Raw genomic sequence first — 15,391 nt, 5'->3', positions numbered from 1 at the left:
GTCCTGCAAACATTTCAAACTCCTCCTTTCGTCTAGGTCTCTACACATGCTGTTGACTGTGCTTGGAATGTTCTTGAGCCATGTCTTTGCTTGACTGACTGCCTTCTGTCATTTCCTAGCTAAAGTAGCCCTCACCCACCCTCAGTCCCTCTCTAATCCATTGCACTGCTTTGTTTCCTTCCCAGCACTCATCACTATTGGCAATTGTCTTTATCAATTTATTTGTTGCAGCACCAGGCAATTTATTGGAGTTTAGTGAATAAATATATTCAGAGAAGTAGTAGAGTGTATTCAGTCTCCCTACCTCTTGTTACTCCATAGCTTACACTGGTCATGGATGGTCTGCTTTCCCCATGGCCCCAGTACGAATTGAGAGGGCCTCTGCCCCCATGTGGTGTGTGTTTGGGACAAGAGGAAGAGGGATCAGGGAACAAAACCCATGAGATTACAGAGCAGTGGAAGTTCCCTGGCTGAGGAAGTGGCTTTGTTGGAAAGGAGGGTCCTCCAGAACCTGGAAAATAATATTAGCCTGTCTTTCTGTTAAGCTAATTTAAGTCCCCTTTCCAAGCTGTCTGCTAAGCTATCAAAAGGGAGAGAGGAGATGAGCCTCTGAGGCCATCCACATTTGTCTCTCCTCACTAAATTGTAAGCACCATTAAGACAGGACTTTGTCTATCTTGTTCACCACTAAAATAGTAGCTGGCACTCAGGAAAGTAACCAAACTATTTGTTAAATGCATGGCAAGAAAACAGAATGAGTAACTTTGAAACAAATGACTTAAAAGGAACTGAAATTTATAAGGAAATATTGTATTTACTTGAAATTATGTCTTGGTAATGGACTGAGACTTGATGGTAAATGAGTGTCTAACTTTATTGCAAGAAACTGTAATGGAAGGTAGAAGCTATGGGTGGAAGGCATTAGTGACTTCAGCTATTAGGGGTTCTCCATTTGCCTTTAGAAGCTAGCCTTGGGTGGTCCAAAATTTCATTTATAGGACTCTAACCATCTAGTTGGCATGCCTTGTGCTTTTAATATTTTTCAAATATACAAAATATTTCAAATATTCGCTGTCTCTTAAATCACTGGTGTAGCCTTTGGTCTTGGCATGGGAGTTTCATGTTCATTTTCATAAGATTGAGATTCTTTGGGATATTTCAAGTGTTCTTACTACCAAGGAAAGTCTTTTTTTTTTTTTTTTTTCTTTTTTCTTTTTTTCATTCTCAGACTGTTTTGTTCATCTCAAACCAGGGTCACAATCTGTTCTGGATTGGTTTTGGCAAAAAGAGTGATAATGAAGTCATTTCCACTATGACAAGGTCAATGTTGGTAATTCTTACTGCATACCAATCAGTTCTAAATTAGCAAAATAAGAAATAATGTGTTAAACAAAGAAAAAGGATATGGTGAACAAAATTCTGAGGACTATGACTAATACTTCAATGTAAAAATACTCATTAAGCACTCAGTCAAATTCATCTCTCAAGGATTTCTCCTTACAAGAAATGTCCCTAGAGTTTACGTCAGCATTCTAGATAATTTCTAGAGAAATTACACCAGTTAGTTCAGTATGTTTTTCTATAAGTCAAGTAATTTGTTGCAATAATTTTAAAGCAATAATCAGTTTAAGACCATCTTACACTCCCAAATTTTACACTCTGATTACTCTTTCCTTAAAATTCTTGCTGGCATCTAAACATCATCTTTCCCAGTTTTTCTCTACTCTCTTCCTGTTCCTTTTGAACTTCTTTTTTTCTAACGTAATCTTTTTAGTGGAGAAGATGTCAGTTTACAGAAAAATCATACAGAAAATACAGAGTTCCCCTATACCTCCGTTAAAAGGGCTGCTTAATATTTCTTCTTTCTTTGGTCACCTCATAAACATTAGTGATACTCTATGTTCAACCTATTACTCTTCTCACACTTTACACTTTTTTTTTTTAAACTTCATGTAATCACATGACTTCAATTTTCACTTAACTATGCGATTCAAACCAAATTTTAAATAACCTCTGTAGTTAAATATCAAACCACACATCTCCACTTAACTGTCCTACAAATACCTCACACTCAACTCATCTGTGTCCCCACTGTCCTACACCTTAACTTCTGAGTTTTCTTGATTTTAATATTGTGATGAACAGCATCCACTTTCCCAATCCATAAGCCACAGGAGTCTAACTGGATTCCACCCTCTCGCTTACCACCTCCTTCCTTATCCAGTCTTCAAGTCTAGTAGTATCTATTTCCTTGACATCATCCTATCTTTTTCCTTCCTTTTCAAGTTTGTTATGATTTGATTAGAATTATCATACCCTCATATCCGGTCTCTCTAAAGCTCAGTCATCCCTCCACATTCACAGCAGCTTGGAGGTAGAAATCCTGAATCATCAGGTCTCCTCAGCATCTACCCCAAAGCCACTTGTATGACATGTGTGCTTTGTCATGGATTGAATTGTGTCCTTCAAAGAGACAGGTTAAGTCCTAAACCCCAAGCCTGTGGATGTGACCTTATTTGGAAATAGGGTCTTTGAAGATGTGATTAGTTAAGATGACACCAACCTGGATTAGGGTGGGCCCTGATTAAATATGACTGGGGTCCCTGTAAGAAGGAGAGAATGGGACACTCACAGACAGAGGGGAGAACGCCGTGGGATAACCAAGGCAGAGAACACCATGGGTTGCCCGTAAACCACTGCCAGGAGCCAGGAGGCAGGCAAGAACAGACTCTTTTCTGCAGATTTCAGAGGAAGCGTGGCCCCTCCAACACCTTGATTTCAAATTTCCGGTCTCCAGAACTGTGTGCAACAAAATTCCTCTTGTTTGAAGCTACCCAGCTTGTAGTGCTTTTGTTAACAGCAGCCCTAGGAAACTAAGCCACTCTTGAGTATAAATAAGGCCCTAAATTAATTTTAAACTATAGGAAGTATTTGAGGTAAAATCACATGATGCTAAAAAATATTTCTTATATATAAAGAATATATGAGAATTTGGGAATGAAAAACAGGTTAGTAAAAGATATGAACCTTGACCTTAGTGGAATGGGTAGAAAAACCAAGGTTAGACTGACCTGGTTTCAAACTTCAGCCATGTCATTTGTTTAACTCTGGGCAAGATATTTAAATTACTTGCGGTTTGGTTTCTTCATCTGTAAAATGTAAATAATAATGCCCCAGTTGAAGGGATATTTTAACAGTTAAATGATATTATATGTAAAGTTTCCACCCCAGAGACATGGTAGATTCTCATCATATCATAACTGTTATTATTTAGGAGCACAGGATATTTGTACTTGAAAAGTTAAATAAAAATAATAGAAGTAATAGCATTAAATAGCGGTTTAAGAAAACAATAGAATTGTCACATGAAAGAACATATAATATCTGCCAAGGAGTAGTGCTGACAACAATTATTAAAAGAGATTAATAATTTCCAGATTGCCTGGAGAAGGGGGAGATTATAGAGAGAGACCCTTACACTAGACACAGCAGGACAAAGATACAAAATGCTGTCTGACCCGTCAACTCCTGAAAAAGATTTTGCCATGTGGAGCAAGAAAAGTAAGGAAGGTTTGTGGATTTTTATGGTCTTTAAATAAAATCAGTCTAAGGCATATCCTCTCACCCATGTCTAGTAACTTCTAGGTTTGAAAGTATTTTCCAGCTACTACCAATTATCCAAGGGATGCATCGAGAAAAAAGAGATGGATAAAACTTCCCAAAGGTGCCACTCCCTGGGCTAGGAGGTTCACTCCCTTGTGGGCTGGGGAGGAAGGTGAAAATGATTAGAAATTGCCTTGTATGTCTACGGCGAGCAACAATAAGATTTTTTAATTTGGTTAGGGATTTTAGAGGCCATTTAGTCCAACATCTCATTTTAAAGAAGAAGAAACCCAAGCCCAGATTGGCCAAGTTGAACAAAGTCACACAGCTATGAATGGCAGAGTCAGGCTTGAAGCCCAGATCAATCCACTCCTAGTCCAAAACTTTTTTCCGCTGCACTACAGCTGCTTCTTTACAGTACTGAGGTTTTGGAAGTTTACTCATTCAAATGCAAATGTTTTGTCTGCCTCTTTATTGGGACTTTTTTTTTTTTTTTTTTGCCTTACTTTACAAACTGGGGTTTGCTGTACTAAGTAAAATGTGTGTGGCTTTGGAGATGTTAAAACCATCCACTTCCTTTAAAGCTTCATTATTTTTCCTTTTTTTCTATTTATGATTTGGAACACTTGCTTCTTTTTTGTCTTAAAGCTTAAATTGGAGACGGCAGCACATAAAACTTGATTTATTTGTTCTAGTGGATAATACAAGTAGTGAGGATGAGGTTAGTGAAATCAATGTAGCTCACAGGAAAGTCTTCCCGTTCCCATACCCACCCCTCCTTGGGATATAGTCCAAGGAATCTGTTGCTATAAGACAATGCTGCAGCTGGGCTCAGTAGTGGTCTGGGTGGTCTCATAAAAACTAGCAATCTCTGCAGCTAAGAGAAGGCAAGAGATGTCATGGGTCATACAATATTACACCACTGGGAATAAATCATGATCAATGTGTATCTTAATAAAGCCTTCCCTCCATACATGCATCAATTCTTTATTGGGATCACACTATACTCCAAGGGATTCTGTTAGGTACTGGGGATATACTCTCCCTGCCCCTTAGTCTAGAGGAGGAGACAGACAAGCAAATGAGTAAATGATTCAGTGTGATAGGTGCTATTATAAGGGTAAGAAGAAACAAAGATTTTAACACAACAGAGTGGCATCTGACCCTATCTTCCAAGATCAATGAAGACCTTCTGGAAGAACAATATTTAAGCAGGGACCTGAAAATAAAGGAGACTGAATAGGTAAAGAGGTAGAGCCGAGGGTGTTCCTGGCAGAGGAGAGTATATGTACAAAGTCTCAGAGGCAAGAGAGAAGCTGTGGAATGCAGGGAAGTACCAGTGAAAAGTGGGGCTGGAGCACCGTGTACAGGGGGCAGGATAGTGTAGGAGGAGGTATGAGAAGATCTAGTGGATATAGCTTGTAGGGCCTTGAATGCCACGTAAAGGCTCTGTGTCTCTATTTCAGGACTCTGCATGTGGTCATTGCACCTCTCAGGAAAGCAGTGGTGTGCCACCTCCTGTCCCCATGGCCTGGCCTCTTCTTGATCTTTGGGAGTTTGTGGTATGGTGTTTGTATCAAGAGAGTGGCACAGGTGAGGTAGTCAGTGGGGTATGCACCTGGCCACGTCAGAAAGAAGTTCCTGAGTGATGGCAAGAGGGCAGCATAATTTCTGGTTGACTCAGACCCTCTAACTTTGAGCTCAGGAGAGATGGCAACAGAAGTGGGATTAACTTTAGCTGCATATAATAACATTATGTGCAAATAGCAGTAACTTAAACAAGATAGTCATTTATTTCCCCCTCATGTGAAAGCATCCTGGTAAATGCTTCTTCCTGTTTATTATCTCCAGGTCAGTCAAGTTTTTTGTTTTTGTTTTTTTCATTTCAGAGCACAGTGTTTCTGCATGCTCCTGACTGGGTTTTTCAATTTGCTCTATGATGCTGTAATTGACAGAAATTTCCACCACTATCATGTACCTATTATTCCCAGTGCTGTTGCATATTTGGGTCTTTTTAAAAATTTATTCTTTATTTTTTAGCTTTTTATTTCTAAATAATTTCAGGTTAACAAAAAGTTTTGCAAAAATATTACAAAGAGTTCCCTTATACTCTTCTCCCAGCTTCTCAAAATGTCAACATCTTACATAACCATAGTGCAATGATCAAAACCAGGAAATTGAATTGATACAATACTCTTAAATTATCTATAGACCTAATTCAAATTTCTTCATCCCGCTAATGTTGTTTTCTGGTTCAGGATCTGGTCCAGGGCCAAAAGTTGCATTTAGTCGTCATGTCTCCTCAGTGTCTTCCAACCTGCAACAGTCTTTCCATCCTTTTGTCTTCCATGATCTTCCAGATCTCCAGCCTTTTGACTAGTACTGGTCAATTATTTGGTAGAAGGTCCCTCACTTTGGGTTTGTATGATGGGTCCTCATGATAAAATTCAGGTTATGCATTTTGAGTAAGATGACACGAAATGCATCACATTAGGGAGGCATATTATATAGCTATGTCTCATCTCAATATGAGTGATTTTAATTTTAATCTCTTGGTTAAGCTAGTGTCTGCCATGTTTCTCCACTATAAAGTTACTACTTTTCTCTTTGCAATTATTAAGCATATTCTGGGGAGATACATTGAGACTATGCAAATATACTGCTTCTCATCATACTTTTTCCCTTACTAATTTAGCACCCATTGATGATTCTTGTCCAAAAGAGTTATTACTTTGGTGTTTGCCAAATGGCAATTTTTGTTTTGTATTTCAAAGTGCCTTCGTAGATACACAATCTAAAGTTGGGTTTGAGAATATCAGGCATTGACTGTCCTCAAACCATTATCCCCTTTAGTTGGTCCTGGACCCTGTGAGGGCAGCTTCATCAACCACAGACCACTCAATGGTTGTGAAAGCCAAACACAGAGAATAGTACCTGTTCCAGAAAATCACTCCTTGTTTAAACTCTTCTATTCTTTCTGGATCTGAGGTTCCAGGCTTTATTATATACTTTGCACCCTTTTGGTTCAGTGACCCATTGAATCTCCTTTTTTGTTTATTAAACTTGACTTCCTTCTTGATTCTCAACTCTAGGTAGTCTCTGATTCTTGAGTCTGTCACTGCCATAAGCATGTAATTCTCTCTTCTAAGTCCAGCTCTGTAAAACCCCACACATAACATTTTCCTTCCAGAAGAATAAGAGTCAACATTGGACAGATTATTCAAAGAAAAAAAACTAAACCATAGTGCATTGGTTATCAACATGAGGCATGATGGGGAGTTAAGGATAAAGGTGGTATGGGCAAGCCCCACTAAGGAGTATATCAGAATCTCCTAAGAGAGTTGGACATTATATTTTTATGTTTATCAAAAAGATGCATGGTTCAAAAAGGCTGAGAAACAGTGCCACAGCACACTTTTCAAAATCTGGGTGTGATTGTAAATGAGAAATGAGATTTGTATTGGGGAGCAAGCTAGTCTCTGCAACTGCAGTAGTGGAAGGGAGGAAAAGACAGTAACAAGAATAGTATTTTTATGGACTCCTTACCAAATGCCAGGCTCTTAACAAATACTAACTCAATCTCTACAACAACCCTGTGAAGTAGGAACTACTACTATCCTTACTTTAAAAGTGTTGATTCAGAGTGGTGATGGAATCAGAAATCACTCAGGCAGTAAATGTGTACGGGGGTGAGGAGTTGGGGGGACAACACTCCACCTGAAATAGTTTGACCCCAGAGCCCACACTACTGATCATTAACAAGCCATGATAACTTCCTCCATGTTGTACAATGAAACAATTCCCAGGTTTTTCTTTGACACTTGGACTGCCAGCCTAGGTTGTAGCCATGTTGAGAAAAGTGATCAGGCTTCCCTCATCAGTAATGCTGGACCAGAGTTGAGGAGGACCTGCTGCTGGTGATCCAGGTTATAAATGGTTATATGGGTTTCCATATTGATGACCTGAACCCATACACTACTAGTGAAAAATGCTTCTCCCATTTGAAATGTCCCAGCTGGCATTATTCTACCATCCTACTCATTCTCTGACTTCATACCCATGTCAGGGAAAGGCTTTGGCTTCCTTGGCAATGGAAGACAACTTTGGCTATTGCACCTTATTATGAACACCACCCACTTGCCCCATTCTTACCTAAGGAGTAAGTCCACCTGTAGGATCCTGGTCACTACCAAGCACAGATTCACTGAGCACATAGAGTAAATTATGAACAGAATGAGAGGGAATCATACCCAGCTATAGAGAGCAAAAAAAGAACAACAACAACAAAAAAGGCTGCAGATACCAAAGGAAAGAGAAAAAGAGAGGAGAGGAAAAGCCAAGGCTGATAATCAGCTAATAAGCATGGATACAGCCAGATTTTTTGTTAAAATATGAAATATTTCCATACTGGTTGGTAAATCACCATTGCCTCAAGCCCAACCCCTTCCCAATGCCCATCTTCTCCGGTACCTCCTTTCTTCCAGCAAATAAAAGATTAATGACTATTTTGTTCTGATTGATTGGTGACTGTACCATAGGCAGTTGATAAATATTTTTAGTATTACTCCTGGAAAGAATTAATGCTGAAAATTTGGCAAAAGTACAGCCTTTTATCTCCCTTTCATTGTTCTACTCCAGAGAAGAATTTATGAGGAACAATCTTTCATTATGTAAATACTGCTTCACTGGACATCTTTCATCACGTAACTCTTATACCAAAGATTCTGCTTTCACTTCCTTTCCTTGGCACAAACACCCAGCAGAGAGGACTTTCAACTCAAATTCCCCTTGGCCCGTCAACATGGCCTGCTCCTTAGGAAACTCATCTTGTCAGTGAAAGAGACACTAAACCTCCTGGGCTGCTTCTTCAAAATGGCATTAGAATGCCTAGGTATTTATCCTTTGGAAGAGGAGGAAGACACTCATAAATGCTGAGGCTCATGTAGCTCATTTTTGAAAATAGTAGTTCATCTATAAAACAGTTCAGTCAACAGACAGCAATTCCAATCATTACATGCATCTGGCAAAGGACATTAAAAGAGATCAGAGTCAAAATCCATAACAACACTCCTCAAAAGTCCCCTCCTCAGTCCCCAATTCCCTTTCACCCTAGAGCTGCTCTCCTGTGCCAAACCCCCCCACACACCCCTGAAATCTCCCTCACTTCTTCTCATTTCAGTTCCTTATTTTATAGACAATCAGTATCTAAGTACAGTCCTCTCTACAGTTCCTCCTTTCTCTCTACTCATATCTCCCTTCTGTGATAATTCTTCATCAGACAAGAACCACAAATTGTGTGATGGGAAGGGAAGTAGATTGAAGAGGAACACATACAATATTGAAGGACAAAGTCAGAGGACTGACATTACCTGACTTCAGAACTTACTATAAAGCTTTGGTAATCAAGACAAGGTGGTATGGGCCAAGGAACAGACAAATAGATCAATGGAACAGAATAGAGAGCCCAGAAATAGATCTCCACAAATAAGATCAACTGATCTTGGACAAAGAAGCAGAGGCAATTCAACAGAGAAAGGATAGTTTTCTTGAATAAATAGTGCTGGAACTTTGGACATCCACATGCAAAAAAAAAAAGAATCTAGACACTGATCTTACACCTTGCACAAAGATCAACTCAAAATGATCATGGTCTCAAATTGAAAATGCAAAACTGTAAAACCTCTAAAAGATAACATGGGCAAAATCTAAGCATCCTTGGGTTTGGTGATGAGGTTTTACATACAATACCAAAAGCAGGGTCCATGAAAGAAAAAAATACGTAAGTTGAAATTCATTAAAATTAAAGCTTCTACTCTGTTAAAGACACTGTTAAGAGAATGAAAAGACAAGCCACGGATTAGGAGAAAATGTTTGAAAAGCACGCATCTTATAACTTGAATGCAAAACATGCAAAGAACTCTTAAAACTCAATAATGGAAAACAAACAACCCAATTAAAAAGTGGAAAAAAGACCTGAACATATACCTCACCAAAGAAGATATATTCATTGCAAATATGCATATGAAAAATACTCAATATCATTTGTCCTTATGGAGTTGCCAATTAAAACCACAATGAGATACAGCTAAATATCCATTAGAATGGTGTTCCAGTTTGCTAACGCTGCCGTTAACGCAGAATACCAGAAATGGATTGGCTTTTATAAAGGGAATTTATTAGGTTACAAATTTACAGTTCTAAGGCCATAAAAGTGTCCATACTAAGGCATCAACAAGAGGATATCTTTACTGAAGAAAGGCCTATGGCATCTGGAACACCTCTGAAGACCCACCCTGAATGGGCAGAGCCACACATCCATGGAAATAAATATACTCAGAGTTCTAACCCACAGTTGAGTGGGTCACATCTCCATGGAAACACTCAATCAAAAGGTTCCACCCCACAAGATTGGATTAAAAGATCATGGCTCTTCTGAGGGACATAATATATCCAAACCGGCACAAATGACAAAACCCAAACACTGACAGTTCCAAATGCTGACAAGAATGTGAAGCAACAGGAATTCTTATTCATTGCTGGTGAGAATGAATGATACAACTAATCTTGAAAATAATTTGGCAGTTTTTGAGAAAACTAAACAGAAGCCTACCATATAATCCAGCAATCAAGCTCCTGGGTAATTACTCAAATGAATTAAATACTAAATCCACACAAAAACCTACCCATGAATGCTTATAGCAGATTTATTTATAATTGTCAGAAACTGGAAGCAACCAAAATGTCCTTCAAAAGGCAAATGGATTAAAAAAACTGGTAGAGCCATACAATGCAATATTATTCACCTAAAAAAGAAATGAGCATCTAGTCCCCAAAAGACTACATACTGCATGGCTCCAGCTATGTGACATTATGCTAGAAAAGGCAAAATATAAAGACAGTGGAAAGATCAGTGGTTGCCAGAGGAGAAGAAAAGGTGGGGGTAGGAGGGAGGTATGAATAGGTGGTTCACAGGGCAGTGAAACTATTCTGTATGATACTGTAATGGTGGATACACGGCATACATTTGTCAAAATCCATAAAATGGTACAGCACAAAGGGTGAACCTTCGTGCGAACTATGGATTTTAGTTAATTGTGATGTATCAATATTGGTTCATTAATTTTAGCAAATGTAGCACACTAATGCAAGATGTTGATAATAGGGGAAACTGCGAGTGGGAAAGGGGGGGTATATAGGAACTCTGCACTATCGGCTCAAATTTATGTAAACCTAAATCTTCTCTAAAAATAAAGTCTATTAATTTTTAAAAAATTAATACAGCAATAAAAAAATGAGGAACACACATGCAAAACTCTTGCTCTGTCTGGTCTTGGAGAAACCGACGTACCAACATGGTTGGTTCTGCTTTATGAGTCCATTTTGTTCTGGGATGGTTTAGGAAGTTAAAATTAGAAGGAAGCTATCAACTAGACTTTGAAAATGCCAAGTTTTATGAAATTAAGAAGCTTAGGGTTGACTGCCCTAATTATGATTGCCTAGAAAATAATGGTGGCATGTAGTTACTAGGAAGGACACTGTGAAAGGGAAAGGAGACATCTGGTGTAATTAAGTCAGTCATCTAAGCAAAACTACTTCCTGTGAATAACACCAGTTAACTTTAGAGTTGGTTGGGACTTCAGGTGGTAAGGAAATGGTTCATTTGGGCCTCAGACCCAACCTAGAACTTTTGCAGATTGTGCCTGTAGCCTGGGTGCCTTAGCACTGTTTGCAGCAAGACCTGAGGTCTTTCTCATGTCGCCTTCCTTTTCTGTGCCATCTGTTTGGTTTCTCCACATTTTTATTATAAAGCAATATATTAAACTCTTGTATGAAATTTTAGAACTAAAAAAAAAAAAATCACTGATAATCCTACTCACTAAGAGAATTGCTTTAACTTTTCAGTGTATGATATCAGTGTTTGCCCATAAGCATAAAAATAATTGCCACCATGGTCTTCCAATATTATCACAGATATTTTTCATGTTAGTATGTAGAACTCAAATTAGCATTTTAACAGGTAAATATTCTATTGAGTCACTATATCCTAATTTTCTTAACCATTCCCTTATTCTTAGACATTTTGTCTATTTCTATTATTTTAGTTATGGATAATGTTGCAATGATTATTTCCATGGACCGATGTTTCTCCTTTGTACTGTTTCCTTGGGATAAATTCCTAGGGGTAGGAGTGGTGATCCAAATTATTTGAATATTTTCTTAGCCATTTTACTCTCCATTAGGGTTGTGCCAATTTATACAACTTGTTTCATTATAGGTATGTTTTCTTTTTGTGAGTGTTATCCAAACTTCTGTTGCATTTTAATTTTAATTTTTTTTACTGAGAAAAATTTTACATTTTTTATGTAATAGGATCTATCAATTTTTCTGCCTTATCCTATACTGCTTCAGTTCTTAGAATGTTAACATTAAAGTTCTAACAAATCCTGCCTTTCTGCTAGTTCATCTTTGATTTCCCTAATATTTATTTCTTTAATACATTTGGAGATTATTTAAAAATAGTTATATATTTATTTTTTCCCAAACAATATCTTAACTCTATATCATTTACTAAATTTTAGCTGTTTTCCACACATTGTTTAGAAATGTTTAACTAATCCCATACAAACTTGGATCAATTTCTGGGCTCTCCATGCTTTCCTACAACTGTGTTTTTCTATTTTTCATTCCTATCTCTTTGCCTTAAACATGAGACTTTTAAGTATTTTTTTACGGCACAACTATTATGGTTTTATTTAAGAATGTACTGTTTCAAAACCTCCTTCTTACTAAAATTTAAAAATTTCCTTTCATGTCTGGAAAATTTCAAAACAGCTTTGTAAGTGATTATCCATTACAGTCACATTAAAGATCCAACTTACGTTGAATAATCAGTAAAGGTAGATGTGTTAATTCATCTTGCTGCCTGTAAGTCTGGCCTGAAGCTATATTCATGAGTCAATAATTATTATATACTTATCTGTTAATGCTGTGTTAAATTACCATAATGCTGTCTTGCTTTTACAGAGATGTTTCAGTTTGCTAAAGCTGCTGGAATGCAATATAACAGAAGTGGGTTGGCTTTTACAATGGGGATTTATTAGTTTACAAATTTAAGTTCTAAGGCCAGGAAAATGCCCCAATTAAGGCATCAGCAGGATGATACCTGGATTCTGAAAAAAGGTTGCCGGCATCCAGGGTTCAGCTGTCAGATGGCAAGTAACATGGCCAGTGTCTGCTGATCCTTTGCTCGCGGGTCTTGCTTTCAGCTTCTGATCCCAGCGGACTCCTCTCTGAGCTTCTGTGGGCTCTCTTAGCTCCTCTGGGGCCTTTCTCTCCAAGTTCTCTGGGTGTTTCTCTCTTTTAGCTCTCTGGACATATCTCTCTTTTATCATCATAGAGGACTCCAGAAAAGAATAAAGACCAACCTTGAGTTGGGTGGGTCACACCTCAATTGAAACAACATAATCAGCAGGTCCCACCCACAATAGGTCTACACCCACAAGAATGGATTAAAAGAACATGGCATTTTCTTGGGTACATAACAGCTCAGACTAGCACAGGAGTTGGCACCACTGATCTTCAGTCAATGGGGTATGTGCGCATCATGATTTTTCTGTAACTAAGGGAGAATTTGTGCTAAGTTGGTTACATTTTCTCACCCAGAAAAACACTGGCAGTACTAACTCCTTATCCGGCAGCAGAGCACTCTGATGCATTCAGCCTAACTCAAAGCTATGCATGTAAACAGAAATAGGCTTCTGTCATCATCACAGTTAAACATATATTTTATTTACCAAATTCTTTTCAGAGATTTTTTAAAAGTTCATGTAATAAACCAAGACAACCCGAGATGAAAGTGGTTAAAATAATTTTCAATCGTTGTCATTCACTGATTTGCATGAGTCCATTTGTGCAAGTTGCTAGAGGTGCCCACAAGCAAATAAAACAACTGTATATATTAAAAATCCAAGATAAATAAGTAGTACTAAAAAAGAAAACAATTAAAAACAATTAAATTAAAAAAGAAAACAATTAAATTATTAGTTGTGTCGTTTACGGAAATGTACAACCTTTGATAAAATGGTCCTGACTGGGAAGGAGAGGTGGTTTTTTTGTTTGGGTTTGGTTTGGTTTTTAAATGGCCACACAACAGCTGCCTTGGTGAAACTTCTCTTGTTGTAAAAGTTTATCTTCAATCTCCTTCAACTCACTTCTTACAAACTGGGTCAAATTCTTTGTGATGGCAGCTGTCACCCTCATTCTTGGCCCCTGTTTGGTGAACTGGTATCCAAACTTGAGGCTCCTTAAATTCTCCTGGAGCATCTGGGCAATTTCCATTTCTACAGCTCTTCCCAACTGTTGCCTCTGGTTGTTGATCTCGATCTCTATCAGGGTATTATTTTCTTTCAGTGCCTTGACTAGGGCCAGGATCCCAGTTCCAGTGATAAAACTGGATTCCATGTTTAGACTTATCAAGGTCTTGTTTACATTCAGCATATCTGCAAAAACCTCCTAAACCTGTGCTCTACAAAGGGTTGCCTTGAACCACATGTGGCTATTGAACCCTTGAAAAGTGGCCAGTCCCAGTTGAGATGTGAATTGCCACAGGGCCATTGCTGTGGGTTGTAGCCAGGCTAAGCTGCTTTCAATGAGTGTTGGTCTTCAGAGCCTTTGCAAATTCCTTCAGGGTTGGAACTGAAATGTTCTTGATGCTGTTGAGGTTGACTTCTTGCAGGCTGGGGTCGTTGGCTTTTATCTCCTGCAGACTTATTTCCAGATTTGTGGGATTAGGTGGTTCCTCAAATATTGGCTTGACCTTTCCACTTCTGACCACATTTCCTACAGGCCCTTTGCCACTTTTAGTGCTGGTTGTTCCTTCATCAAATTTTGGATTGTTGAGCAAATTGTGTACTCCAAGAACAGCTGCAAGGTCGTAGAGTTCAGCATCAGAGGCGCTGACCAAAGCTTCTTCCAGTTCTGGGTTGAGGGTCCCTTTTTCTTCTTTATGAGTTTCTAAGGGTTTTTCTTTGGAGATAAAGGTTCTCCCTTTCTTTTCTCCAGTGAAGGGCACAAAGTCTTCCTGGTCTTTTTGTTCCAATGCCTCCTTCTCCAGGTGCGCAAGGAGGTGCTCGCAGTCAAATGGGCCAGTGGCTGCTTTCTGTGTCTAGTCTTTCCATCAGAATCTGGCTGGCAGCAGTGTGCTCTCAGGATCTATGTCATCAAGAACCTTTCCCAGCTGTTTCAGTCCCTCTTCTGAGAGTTTGCCAAGAAGCTCATCTTCATCGAAGTTCTTGTGTTTCTCCAGCTCTTTTTGGAAAGGGGGTGCCATGGCTTATTATATTCTCTTTCTCATGGACCGGGAACATTTAAATGAACCAGCTTCTGGAGACTTCAGAATACTGTCCATGCACAGGTTCCCGAGCCATGGGGCGGGCTGTCAGTCTGCAGTTCCCAGGAAAGCCAAAGCCCGGCAGGGAGATCAGCAGGCGACTCCTGGCTGCCCCGTGGCCACAACGGAGCAGGCTGGGCTGTAAGTATGTTTTGATATCTGGTAGAGATATCTATCCCTTGTTACGTTTTTTTTTGTTGTTGTTTTGTTTTGTTCTCAAAATATTCTTCTCTTAAACCCTAACAACCTTCACTTCCATGCCACAAAGCAGTCCCTTCCCTTGGTCTCACCCTAAGCCAAGCTAGCACTGTAACTCTTCTACCTCTGAAATAATAAATTCAAATCCCATTGAGCCTACCATTCTTTCCCTTTGCCTTCTCCACATTTATTCCAAGTGAC

General features: G+C 38.8%; 1 protein-coding gene across 1 annotated transcript; it reads right to left on the bottom strand.

The window, feature by feature from the left end:
* Positions 1-13,737: 13,737 nt before the first annotated feature.
* LOC119535478 (tropomodulin-2-like) lies at positions 13,738-14,932 on the bottom strand. Its single transcript, XM_037837806.1, is given in 2 exon segments — positions 13,738-14,112; positions 14,300-14,932. Coding segments are annotated over 2 exon segments (1,008 nt in total).
* Between the last annotated feature and the right edge of the window lie 459 nt (positions 14,933-15,391).

The sequence above is a fragment of the Choloepus didactylus genome, chromosome 5, assembly GCF_015220235.1.
Source record: "Choloepus didactylus isolate mChoDid1 chromosome 5, mChoDid1.pri, whole genome shotgun sequence".
Lineage (NCBI taxonomy): Eukaryota > Metazoa > Chordata > Mammalia > Pilosa > Megalonychidae > Choloepus > Choloepus didactylus.
This window is presented reverse-complemented; position numbering and strand designations above follow the sequence as displayed.